Source organism: Carassius gibelio, chromosome A2, assembly GCF_023724105.1.
Source record: "Carassius gibelio isolate Cgi1373 ecotype wild population from Czech Republic chromosome A2, carGib1.2-hapl.c, whole genome shotgun sequence".
In the NCBI taxonomy this organism is placed as follows: domain Eukaryota; kingdom Metazoa; phylum Chordata; class Actinopteri; order Cypriniformes; family Cyprinidae; genus Carassius; species Carassius gibelio.
Window position 1 is genome coordinate 20,505,635 of NC_068372.1, and position 13,722 is coordinate 20,519,356.

The 13,722-nt window shown below is 37.4% G+C and overlaps 1 protein-coding gene across 1 annotated transcript; it reads left to right on the forward strand.

Moving 5' to 3' along the window:
* Window positions 1-11,300: 11,300 nt before the first annotated feature.
* On the forward strand, window positions 11,301-13,592 carry LOC128030753 (Kruppel-like factor 1). The gene is made up of 3 exons (XM_052618694.1): window positions 11,301-11,478; window positions 12,002-12,983; window positions 13,088-13,592. Exons 1-3 carry the CDS (start codon window positions 11,392-11,394, stop codon window positions 13,261-13,263), a joined length of 1,245 nt encoding a protein of 414 aa, XP_052474654.1. The 5' UTR covers window positions 11,301-11,391; the 3' UTR covers window positions 13,264-13,592.
* The last annotated feature ends 130 nt before the right edge of the window (window positions 13,593-13,722 follow it).

Here is a 13,722-nt window from a genome sequence, read left to right on the forward strand (position 1 = left end):
ACTGACTGCCTACAGCAAGGTTAAAGCAGCCGAATAACAGGGAGCAAAGTGTAACTTTAGATTGTGGATGTAATATCAATCCAAATGTTACAGTGTATTTCATCATATATGCAGAGGGACACCTTTTCAGTTATGCTAATGCGCTTCTCTGATTGCCTTTGCACGCAATGCAGATGCTTTTTAAACCAAACTGTGGAGTTTTAACAAGGAAGTGTTTAGCAAGTCTGTTGCTTCACCTGTTAAGTATTCTGTCCTTGTGAAATTTTATTAATCAAAGAAGCTGTTATTTAAAATATTTGAAAATGTAACTTACTCCAGTGATGGCAAAGCTGAATTTTCACCAGCCTTTACTCCAGTCCTCGGTGTCACATGATCTTTCAGAAATCATTCTAATATTTTTGTTGTTATTATCAGTGTTGAAAACAGTTGTGCTACTTGAATATTTTGTGAACGTGAATATCATTTTTTTATATGCAAATATTTCTTAAAATATGTGAATATTATTGTGGATATAGAGATTTATTTTTGCCAGTTTCTTTGATTAATATAATTTCACAAGAACAGAATTTGTTTGAAAATATAAAAGTTTTTTAACATTATGCATGTCTTTGTTGTATTTCTGTTCAATTTAATGCGTAATTGATTAATAAAATTGTTAATTTCTCTCAAAAATAATATATTTTTTTCATGACCCTCAAACCTTTGAACTGTGTATATAATATTTATTGAATGGGTAAAATACAACACTGCATATGGAGATTTTATTGGTGATTTCAAATATGAAAAAGTATGGCAAACAGTTTTGGAGAATTTGATGTTTCCCCATTCAAAGAGATAAAAGCTGCATTTGCATGCCCGAGAGGCATTTCAAAGATTGCTACTGAATGAAATGACTTGTGTTTATAAAATGATAATAATAAAATGCATTAGAACTGTGTGCAACGTGACTTGATGACATGGCTTTTTGAGAAAACGTGTCTGAACACTTGAAAGCTGATGATAAGATCACAGACTCATTGATACAGAATGAGTCAAAAGAGTTCTGAGAAAGACATGAATAATCAGTAAACAGACAACTGTAATGACTCGGGAACATTGAAAACATTTTGGCCCTCCATTGATCTGTAGCTGTCAGATAAAACTAAAGGGACATCTGAGATATTATAGTAAAATAAGCCACAGAACATCATCTCACATTATGAAGTTTATTCCAAGGGTGTAAACAATATTCCCAAATATTTAGAGTCTGCATACATTTTCCAGCCATGTTTCTGTGACAAACGTCTATGATTGCAATTACAGTACGTACACAGCCTTTACATGTCATGTTTATTTAGCGCTATCGTGCTCCTGACAGGATGTTTGCTACATCAGGCAGGATGCCAGCATATGCCACATTTGGAGAAAAAAAGAGGGGAAGCACAAAAGAAAACTTTTTTTTTTTTTTTTTTTTTTTTGCCAGTGGCTGTGAACATTTGTGATTGGGAACTTTATCACAACCTGCAGCAGTAATAGTGTAATTAGTTGTTGGTTTTTCTCTTCATGTGGTCCTGCTTGATCTTTATCACAGGCGCCATTTCGAGGTGGAAGATGGCGATGTGCAGTGAGCTGGGTCCGCTCAAGTTGTGTGGTCCGTGATGGGAACTGGCACGCTCTTGCCGCTGGTCTGTTTGTTTAAGAGGTTGCTTGAGCTCCCGGTTTTGTCATATGCCTGTCACAACTCATGTGCAGGACACTAGGGACCTAAATGGCTCCAATACTCCAGTGTCTGTCTTCGCAAAGGAGAGTGGCCTACCATTTCTCATGCTCAAAGGATCAAAGAGAAAAACTTGTTAGTTCTACATAATAATACATTACAATGTCTAATAGATCATATCTGTCATATTTTAAATATGCATACTTTGACACCTATGAGTTTAAATGTTGGATTTAAATATTTACCATCAATTTAATGACTAGAACATTCAAAAGGACAGCATTTATTTGAAATATAGCTTTTCTGTAACAATGTTAATCAATTGAATGCATTCTTGCTGAATTAAAGTATTAACTTCTTTCAAAGAAGTCTTTTTTTTTTTAAAGAAAATTATTTTATTTTGAGATGGAAAGCAGTTTTCCATAAATATAAATGTCTATTGAACATGGAATATGCATGAGCTTGTCTCGAGGTTACTTACATCATGACATTTTCTTCATGCCATCTTTCCTTTCTGGTTTGCGTTAATACTGTATTTGTCACAAACACCACATATGCACTTTATTATTATTATTTGTAGGGAGATTTTGCCAATAGGATTTCAGGTTAAAGGAGCAGCGGGTCAGTTTCTTGCAGAATATTGCTCCGTTAAGGTTTAATCAGCAGTAATCACTTGGCTCCAGACCAGAGTGACCAAAGGAGGGCATGCGATAGAGTCCTGGCTCTAACGGAAACACAAGAGGGGATAGAGAGATAACACCTCAGAGTCTCTCTTAGTTCTAGAAGACGTGTGAAGTGCTCTCTTGCTTTTCTCAGAATGTGCTGATATGCATGCCAGCCCGAACACTGATGAAGCTTCCTCTGGTTTCCTGTTCTTACACTGCTGACCCTGTGCTGAGACAGAAGGCCTGGCACAGATAGACGATACAAATGGACACCACTTGTTTTTCCAGGACAGTGTCTTTGTAAAATGACCCAACCAGGGCAGTTGAAGTCAGTTTTATCAATTAGCACCATGGAGTGTTTTTTTTTTGAGAGATAAAAATAAAGCGTTTTTGTAACTATAGTTTCCAGACCTTGTAGTCTTGTGGCCATCAGATCATCTGTGACTAACAAACTCCACTGCTCATCCCACCAAGGGCTAAACGAGCCCTTCCTTAATACTGAAAGACCTGGGGATTGTGAAATGCTGTTATCTGACTTTTGAAGAACAGCTTGGACAAGGGCCAGTTCAGACACTCTTATCTCTGATGGACTCATTACTCTTATATCCTGGGAAAAATAAACTACCGCAATGTAGCATCAACATTAAACAAGCGATGCTGTTTTTATGTATGTGAGTCATTTAAATTATTACTGTATTACTGTGGAGGTTTTTATTTTTAGTTAACTGTTGTTTTAGTTCCCTTTTACTTTAAACGATTCATTTGAAAGAATCTGATTTGGTGCTCAAAAAACATTTATCATCATTTTCAATGTTGGAAAGAGTTGTGCTGCTGTATATTTTTGTGGAAATGATGAGACATTTTTTCAGCAGGGAGATTTTGCCAGTAATGTTTTATGGATTACAGGATTTTTATTTGCTCATAATATCTGTGTGTCAATTGGCACCTGTCTCAAACTGCTGGTTTAATGACACTTGTATTTTATTTTATTTTTGTTGTATATTGTAAAGTCTCCTCAAAATTACAAGTTTATCACTTAGTCTGAAAAACGTGCTGTTGAAAAGCTAAAAATAACTATTGTTTATACTGTTTACATTACTGACATTTATTATCACTAACATAAGCTCTGTGAAAATTCCTCTCCCCTGTTCCACTCAACGGTCACATGTTCTAAACGCATGCAACATATCTTAATAACACTCGCATTCTTTCATTTCTCGCTTCTGACTTTGTCCTTCACCGCACTGACAGTAGATCTCTTTAGGCAATATAGGGAGGTTCATTTCAGTCTGCCACGTGACAGGGCTCGTCGCCAAGCTCCATGCCACCCACAGAAACATACGCTTGGCTCTCTCCATCTTTTCCCCTCAGCAGACAAATTGAAAGTAGATTATTGTTGGTGTTGCTTCTGGCTGACCTGGCACTATGTCAGGAATTCCTGAAGACCACCCTTTTACCCCATAGATAATGGTCCTGTTTTGTTCCCAGGGAGTTCTCTCTGTGCTCGCTGTAGTCTTATCCTGCTTATCCTGCTTGGCTATACTGACCTCACACAGGGAAAAGAGAAGATGACCAGTGCCAAGTAGAAACTCCCAACTGAAGTGCAGAATGATGTTGTTGGGGAATTTGCGCAGTTGTTCTTTTGGTTTCGGGTGCTGCTTTAGAAGCAGATATTTTGCTGAATGCTCGCATGAATGCAAACTGAAGATAGAGATTATTCCAGCTAGATTATACTTCATTACCATTGCTACTTGAGGTAATGGTGATAATTATGATTGTACCAGATAATACTTTTCTTCATTGCCATTTTATCCCTAAGAGAATTTTAGAGCAATGCACAATTTAAAAGATACAGTAGTTCCTACAAATCTGACTCATTTACTCATCTTAATGTTGTTACAAGCTAATATGACTAATGTTCTTCTATGGATCACAAAATAACATTTTAAATGTTTTTGTCCATACAATGTCAGTTAGTGGAATTCAGTGTTGTTTTAGACAAATAGCTTTCATTTTATTTACAAAAACAGTTTTGTGTTCCACAAAAGAAAGTCAGTCATACAGGTTTGGCACAATGTGAGGGTGAGTAAATCATTTGATAGAGCAGCCCTGGTCTTGTCCAGTCAGGTGTGAACAGGACTATGGTGAGTGTGAACCAACCATTAGACTCCCTGTAGTCTCTCAGAGTTATTAGCAGCTCAAAGACCTGACTGCTATCAGCCAATGCAGGACTAGTTCCACCTGTTTAAGCCTGAAAACACCCAGGACTGCTTAGAAAATAAGCTAACTGTCAGAAGAGGGCTTTCCCTGAATGTCTGCTTGTCTTGAGAAAGCACATTGAAGAAGAAAAATCGATTTCCACACAAAAGGAGTGAAACATAAGTCTATATTCAAAAAACGAAACGCTTACAGAAATGACCGGGGAAGTTTTACTTAGTTAATGGCGTGTCAAAAAATATTTGCATTTGTGATCTGGCCATTTTTACTGCAGAATGAATCATTGATAATTGTATAAATTGCTTTGATTGATTTGTGGAGTGTATTTTAAGGTTCTGTGAGTCTGAACATGCTGCTCACAGCATGCGGTACTTTTCTGCAGTGATTAGTTAGTTGTCATGTAAGTCCAGCCAATGCAGGACAAGACTAAACCTAAGTGTTAAAATCCCATAGCAACTATTTGCCTCAAATATTTGGCTGTGAAATACATTAATGACCTCACTCTTATCAGCCCGATAATGGTTAATTAGTTCTACTTAATTAACCTGGTAATTCTGATTAATGTCTTTTTAATCTCATTAAGTGCTCATCAGCACGAATGAGTCTGATCCCACAAATCATTTGCAAGGATCTCTCCACTGTAAACAAATGAGGAATTAATGAATGCAGCCCCATGCTGGTGGCTGGGTGTTCAAATAGAGAACTATTAATTTGGTGTCAAGACATTTATACCAAACTTGTATGCACAGAGGTTTTTAAATGTTAAAATGGCAATATGATACCAGAGATCTCCCAAGCACATCATTGTTTGGTTCTTTATATAGAATACAGTTCAGGTTTAGCCAAAGGACATACTGTTCCATTATTACCTATAGAGAGGTCACTTATTGTAGAAGGAGTTAGAACAGATTACTTTTTTTAAATGATGAAAAATTGTTGAAAAACATGTTTTTTCTCTCTCTTTCTCTCTCTCTCTCATGGACCTCCAGCGTGCTAATAGATAAAACCTACTTCAACTGCCCCAGTTGGGTCACCTTATGGAGACTGTGCCATACACATTGTGTGGGAAACTCAAGTAGCAGCACTCACAAAAGCAGATCTTTTTCATACATGCACCGAGTCTTCTGTTGTGCTCATTTTGGGTTGAAAGCCTGCAGGTATTGACACTATGTTTTGGTAACACAATACAACATTGTTTTTCTCCTGTGAGAGATGTTATGTGTAATGCTACGGCTTGTTGAGCCCAACCTGTTACAATAGGAGAAAGTGCGTGGGCTGTAATTACGCTGCTGATCGATATCTGACACTGATGTAGCTACTGAAATATGGCATTTATTTACTCCATGCACAAACTATGGTTGTCCCATTGCGCTGTAATCAGAGGTTCTCTCCTTACCGTTCAAAGATCATGTCAAGCACTTTGATGTATTCCCATTTTCCCATTTATTTTACCTCAATGGCTGAATGGACCAGGAGAGAGCAATGACAATGGCGGAGTGCAGGTCTGTCAGAAGTGAAAGGCATTATGCAGACAGGTGAGCTCATAGCATGGGTTTCCCTCAAGTGCATTTTTACAAATTCTTTACAGTACAAGTCATCCCTGATGAATGAAAACATGGCCCACAATGTGCAGATGGACAAAGATTGGAGTTTTATGGGCAGGTGTTAATTCTTTAAGATGTGGTGGGCATTTTCCCTCTTATTCAGTTACAAAACAACCAGACAAATGGATAACGACACATGAACCAACTACATTTGCTAATTGTTTGATGGAATGTATGTCAACAATAGATACTGTTTTCTGTATAAAATGTTTTTGCTGGGCGATTTCCAGATTTGATGTCCAATTCATTTTATCCCGGCTGTTCAGTTTCACAGGAAAACATTTCAAAACAGCTTACGCAAGATACACAACAAAAAACTAAGAGCCTCAGTTTTGTCAATACTTAAAAGAATAGGTCAGAGGGGAAAAAAAACAATTCAGTCATCATTTACTCAGTAAGTTAGTCTTAAAGTCAGTGTGGTCTAAAACAAGCAAAACAACATAAATCAGTTTTTAAATGTTTTAGAATATTTTATTTTGTGTTCCATTTTGATTTGTGAAAGTTTCACTTTTATCCAAAGCAGCTTACGTTGCATTCAAGGTGTTCTTCAATCGGTTTATGCATGTCCTGGAAATCGAACCCATGACTTTGGTGTTGCTAGCACCATAGACTTCTGCTTGAGCTACTGGAAAAAAATAGAGCAAAAGAGACATGAAGGTGAGTAAATGATGACAGTATTTTAAGTTTAAGAGTAGTGTTATTAAGCTGTCTCAAACACCAAAAATTTGTTTAAATTGCTCATGCAATTATTTTAATTACTAATACATTTGTCCTTGTTATGCACATACAGGTCCTGATGGCTGGGTACACATGTGTCATTGAAATTCAGTTTGGAAAAAAGAAAAGAAAAGGACACTTTTGGCACACAGGGAGAGCACATGGCTGTATGGAACGGCTTCTCTTATAGACTTTTGACCTCAGACACATGCAGTCATTCACAGAGACAAGTTTTGTGCCCCCAGACAAGATTTGCTCCAAAGCAGGCAGAAGCAATTACATTTGGAGACAAAGAGGCCTCCAGGGGAGATGAGAGACATGGAGCAGTGAGCGGGAGAAACTGAGCAGCTACTGGAGGTTCACTGTGCGGATTTATGTTGGAACATGTTTGATATAGATGTACATATTTATGTGCTAGTTTTCTAATTTTAACTAATAATCACACTTGGAAATGACATTTAATAGGCCATTTTGTCATCCAATGCAATACAAAAAATATTATGTCTGGGATTTATTTTAAATGATCACACAAACAAATAATTATAACAGTTTTCAGTCTTGACATGTCTCCACATATTTCACACAGTTTTCATATAGTCCTTTCTTCCCCCATGATTATCCATATCCCTGGTCCACACCCTTAGTGGACCATGTGCTGTTTCTCCTTTGATAAATTAGCAAAGGTACAGTTTCAGTACATGGGAAAGTATTTATGTTAGATAGCGTTGGGTTTCCCTTTCTGCTCGGGTGATTGGGGATAATTACTATTCTGGAGACTTTAGATTAGATTGTAATTGAAAATCCAAGTGCCTGAGTGAAAAGCCAGTGCAGAAAGACAAACTGAGGGAAAGGCAATCTAGGCCACAGTAAATACAGTACAGCCCTGACAGAGTTTACCTCTACATACACCAACGCTACAGCAGCTCCAGCATCTGTGTAAGCTGAATATTTTTCTTAGTTTATCCACTGTGTGGGGTTACATTGGTCCCATGGCCATTTAGACCACCTTTGAGTCGATAGAGGTTTTGTCCTCACCTGTACCTTGTCTTGTCTGAGACCCTGCAATGGTCCAGTGGAAGTGAAAGGACTAGTTCTTTTTCGCAAAGCAAGAACAGGAAGATCGAGTGGACAGAGATAGTGGTCGGTGCAGTGGACACAAATATTTGCTCCTGGGTCCACACAAATTTGTCTAGGTGGTTGAGTCACTGAGCGACTCAACAAAAGAACTGCACTCAGACACGACTGAAAAATGAAAGGGAAAGGATATGCCAGATGTCTTAAAATTATAGCACAGGCAGGAGAATCTGAATTTTTTTTTTTTTTGGATGGAAACAATTGATTGTGGGTGTGCAGTGGCTGACTCAGCCATTAGTCATTACATTTAACAGTGAAACTGAGAGATATAACAAGTGTGGTTTTATAACAAGTGATGAAGGGACCTGTGTACCCTGAAGGGCACTTCTTCTCAACATGCCTTAAGAATGGGCTGCTACAACTTGCCTGTTTGTCTTTAATGCAGAAGTGATAAATAGATCTGTATGCATGAATTCAGGTTGGAATCTGTTGGGTCAGTGTTTGATTGCCTGTCCATGAGAAAGTGCAGAAATGACAGCAGCTTTTCTTGATTGTATTTCTATCACTCCAGTCTCATTTACACGTATCAGTGCAATCAAAGTCATGTTATGTGGACTGAAGACAAGCTTCAATGTAAAAAAAAAAAAAAAAAAAAAAAAGGTGCTAAAGCCATTATACTGTAAATGTGCATATATGAATATGGATGTAAACAGGAAAGTGTAAACATTTGCATGATGCACATATGTACTTGACAAAGATCACGTATCATTCACAAGCCATAAGTGTGTGAGGGTGGAGACTGTTCCTTTGTAAAATCAACATTTTCCTTATCTGATCTTCCTTAAAATCCAACAGAAAAGGCTTGCATTCCTTAGACAGACTAAATACTAACTAATCTATTGCTCTATCAGTTTGTTTTACACAAACATTATGAAATGTTTTTATTTAGAAAATAAATAAGTGTTGCTCAGACAGCTTCATTTCATTATGACTAATGACTATATTTTTTGTTAAATATTCAACCAAAAGCTAATTTCTCTCTCTCTCTCTCTCTCTCTCTCTCTGTGTGTGTGTGTGTGTGTGTGTGTGTGTGTGTGTGTAAATATTCAAATATATAACTGGCTGTAGCATGTTTTATCCTGTATGCAGCTAACGTTTACCATTTTGTTTAAACCAACATTTAATTCAAATAAAATATGGTGCTGTCTCTTAAAGTGGTATATTTGAATTTGACATATACAGTGTAATTTTTTTTATGTTATCAGGGAAATAATGTTACAAGCAAGAAGTAAATTAAGTTAATGTAAACATAACTCATATAGCATGTGGCATTTTCAGGAGAAAAAAAATATGCAGGATTTCCCTATACAATATTGTAAAACTATACAGGAAATACATTAAAGTCAATAAAACAAAAATGCACTTTTCAGCGTAATGGTAAAAGCCAGGTAGTATGAGATTTAAAAAATATATATGTAAAGATTTATTTTTGTCCTCGACTGGTGCATCAGTACCTTTTTTTCATAAAATATTTGACACGTAGGCCTGTAAAAATAAAAAATGGCCTAGCCTCACATATCAGTTAAACTGGACATTGAAACAATTTCTCTGGCCAAATTAGACATCTTGTAAATACAGCAGAATGTCTCCGGGAAGACGGTGTCCTGTCTGCCAGTCTGCAATCTACTTAATTGTGTTTAGAAAACAACAAAGGGGGAAAACTCCAGTTACTTTCATATAGAAGGACAAAGTAAAATGTATATAGCAAATTACGTTAAAAAAATATATTTAAGCAAATCGGAAAATGCAATCACTTAGCGCTCAAATTAACATGATGTGGCAATAAATTATAGACTTTAGCTTTGATGCTTTAAAACATAACATTATAAAACATAAAGTATAATAAACCTTTATATTTCATATTTGCACTTAAGTCGAAACAGCATATCGGTTCGGTTTTTTACATTTAAAATAAATACACTTGTACTTTGCTTGTGCTGGGGAAAAGGACACCCTTTGTATTTCAGGAAATTCTTTTCATTTCCATTCCCACTTCTCTCCAGACAATGCGATTGTACCGGACTCTGAATTACGTAGGCAAATGGTTAAAATAACTGCACTATATAAACCGACAGAATCAGATTGAGCAAAGCTGCATGTTTGCGCACAGAACAGAAGAAACAGCACGTGCAAAACGTTTCCATGTTTCACTGTACATAGGTAGCATACTGCTATGAAATTAAAAGCAATTTTTAAATATTGTTTTTCGTTCTATCAACGTTTTAATTGTGTCTGGGATATTAAATGCCTCGTCCTAGGCATCAGGTGGAATAGATATTTTTGGTTAAAGCTCCCCACCTTGTCTCTAAACATAAACCCGGGAGCATTAGGCCATTCATTTGCATTTTAATCAACTGAAAGAGGTCTATTGACTCAGAGATCATTAACTAGCATGTCCTGCATTGTTGAACATTGAGATTATCATGTTGTTTCGATGGCTCCGAGATTTTACTGCTGGTCATTCAAATGCAAATTGAGAATCAATTCGATCTGGATAAATTAATACCCGCGATCAGGTTCATTTTAATACGAATTAAGAGGTGAAACTCACAGTAATGTAGCTGTAGACTTCTGGTCCCGTAAAATGTGTTTGTTTCATTTTAAATTATTCATTTAGCATGTTATTTCTATTCTCCTTGGAATATGTTGGTTTGTTCTTTAGACATTATTGCATCGAATATTAGTTATACCACACACCTTTCATATAGATCCTATAAATAATAAATCATTTATACTGATTATTTTGAAAACCTTTTCCCACAATTTACCAAATTAATGCTGCTTACCTGGCCCTTCAAAAAACTACTAAAAGTCTCACTGAGAAGGGGGTTTATTGCGCCCCCTTCAGAACTCAGATTACACTAAGAATTCAGAAACAAAATCAAAAGTTACAAATCCGCAAAATTATCTGGATGTGAGACTATTTGTCGTTGAATCATATGACTATGATATGAACTGAATAATCATTAAATATGTGATTAAATATTTGCAAATAAAAAAAAAACCCACAGCCGGTCCAGCATGCACATTTTAGAGTGTCTCTAAATATCTGTATAATTTATAGCCTACTTTATTTAAGCAGTCTTTATAATTTAATGGAATAAGGAGATCCGGTTAATTAAAAGGCCAAATTCCCAATTGTGCTTTGACAATGTTTACATGTTGTTAAGCGTAGCCAGAGTAAACACCAGATAGGCTACAACTAGGTGAGAAACGTCACGAGAGCACGCCCCCGCGACATTCAGACCCTCCTTATAATGGGACAGGTATAGCCAGTCAAACGTATTAGAGACGCATTGTCTATCTATCTCGGACTGAATGAGAGTGAACAGCTTCTGAGTATCCTAACATCTGCAACATGGCTCTTGCAGATGCGATGTTGCCTTCGATAAATACTTTTACAAGCAACCAGATTTTAGACGAAAGGCAGTCTGAAATTGTTCGGGTGAGTTCAGCTTTTCATTTAGCCAAATTTAAGGTATATTTAAAATGTATTTTGCAGCACTCAGAGAGCGAATTATGAGGGCATGATTTAGGTTTTACACGTTTTTTATACGTTTAACCAATCACGGGAGTGATTACAAGTTATTGATAAATAGCTACAAATCGTTTTTCGTATGAAGAGGACAGTAGATCATTTTAGTGCATTCGTTAGAATTATTATCGTACTGTACATCAGCAAAACAAATAGCCTAGGCTAATGTCATTGTTTATAGACTAGCTGAATTAAATATTTAGATTTCAAGAACCTAGTAAGATTTTAAAAGTTTTGTTAAATCAATTAAGATGATGTTGTGAATCAGTTACTCCGAAGTTGTCTCTCCTGAAAGTCATTATAATTCACGCACTCTATAGTAGGCTATGCTATAAACAGCACGTATGTGTAGAATGTGTTAAATCATTTGAATGACTGTGACTTTATTATTTGAAGAAAGGCTTACCCGAATTAATTTTATTATTATTTTCAGGACTGGAAAGTTGACCCAACTAAAACTAGCGCGTCAGTTGGAGACGTGAGACCCCTCATCGAGGTGGAGTTCAGCATTGTTGAGTCTCCACCATTGGCCAGAGACGAGGATGATCTTTCCAAGTTTCTGGATCTAGAGTTCATTCTGTCCAACGTTAACTCCTTCACGTCTGACAATCCCAACAACTCAGCGCCGCCGCCCTATTCTCTACCGGAGTCACCGGAAAGCTGCAGTACCGTGTACGACAGCGATGGATGTCACCCGTCGCCGAGCGCGTACTGTGGCACCAACTTTAACGCATGTCAAGGACACAGTCTGGTAGCCGAGTTGTTTACTCCAAACTTGAGTTATCATGGCGACTCGCATGAATCTAGTGTGAAAGGACATTTCGACAGGCTGGAGTACACTGAACTAAGGTCTATCAACTCTCGAAACCAGACACACGTGTCCAACTCTAGTAACGTGGGATACAAAATAAAAAGTGAAAACCTCGAGCAATCCTGCATGATGGTAAACGACTACGCGGGTCATTATTTTGGACAAGAACCCCAGCGCGTGATGCAGCAGCATCAGACTTATGGGCATCACGTGCAACAAGATGTGCCTCGGGACATTTTAGGGAGGAAAGACTGCATCCTAACAGAGGTTAACTCTCACCATCATATTGACAGTGCCCATCAACAACAGTTCATGAATTGCGCTCCTTTTCCATCTCAGTACGCACAGCATCAACACTACCAGGGACATTATAACATGTTTAGCGAGCCACTTCGGACAAATCACCCGGTCATCCCAGGGGTGATGTTGACCCCACCATCCTCACCCCTCCTGGGATTTTTAAACCCAGAAGACAGCAAGCCAAAACGAGGGCGTCGGTCATGGGCACGAAAACGGACAGCGACGCACAGCTGTGATTTCCCCGGATGTGGGAAAACGTACACGAAAAGCTCCCATTTGAAAGCACACATGCGGACACACACAGGTATGTTTTGTGGGCTACGTGTTGTTTTCACTTAATTTCTCACTATAAAGCGTTTAACCAATGTCTGTACACAATAATAAATGTTTCTCCCGCTCTTTTGACAGGGGAGAAGCCCTACCACTGCAGCTGGGAAGGCTGTGGCTGGAAGTTCGCCAGGTCGGACGAGTTGACGCGTCACTACAGGAAACACACCGGACACAGACCGTTCCAGTGCCAGCTGTGCGAGAGAGCTTTCTCCCGCTCAGATCATCTGGCTCTGCACATGAAGAGGCACATGTGAAAAAAAAGACTATATCTATTTTAAACCACCAGAGGATTTTATATTGTTAAGACAATTCCTATTTTGGGACAGCAGTTATATGAATAGCAGTTTAATGTCATTTGATTTAAATTATGACAGTATTGACAGAAGAAGATTCTTGTTCGTTTATAATGTAAATTATGTAGTACTTTCTCAGATGTATAAAAACGGGGCAGGACCCATACCTTTGTATAGGATATACAAGTTTTTTATTCTCAATTTACGCATTTGTATCAAGTCAGGGAGTATTTTTATTTTATTTTTTAAATTGATTTTCAGAAGAATTAAAATCATTGTCTTTTTTTGTACTCAGTCTTTTGTCTCATTTTCTTGTCTCATTTTGTTTCAACGTTCTTATTTTAAATATTGTGAGTTGCCACTCTGAAAGATATTAAAAACTAAGATCTACACATAGAACATACAACACGAATAATTTTG

Excerpts from the sequence above, each read along its gene's own strand:
- LOC128030753 (XM_052618694.1), top strand. The coding sequence starts at position 11,392 with ATGGCTCTTGCAGATGCGATGTTGCCTTCGATAAATACTTTTACAAGC. Across the intron at positions 11,479-12,001 it reads GGCAGTCTGAAATTGTTCGG|GACTGGAAAGTTGACCCAAC; the intron begins GTGAGTTCAGCT and ends TATTATTTTCAG. Across the intron at positions 12,984-13,087 it reads ACACATGCGGACACACACAG|GGGAGAAGCCCTACCACTGC; the intron begins GTATGTTTTGTG and ends CTCTTTTGACAG.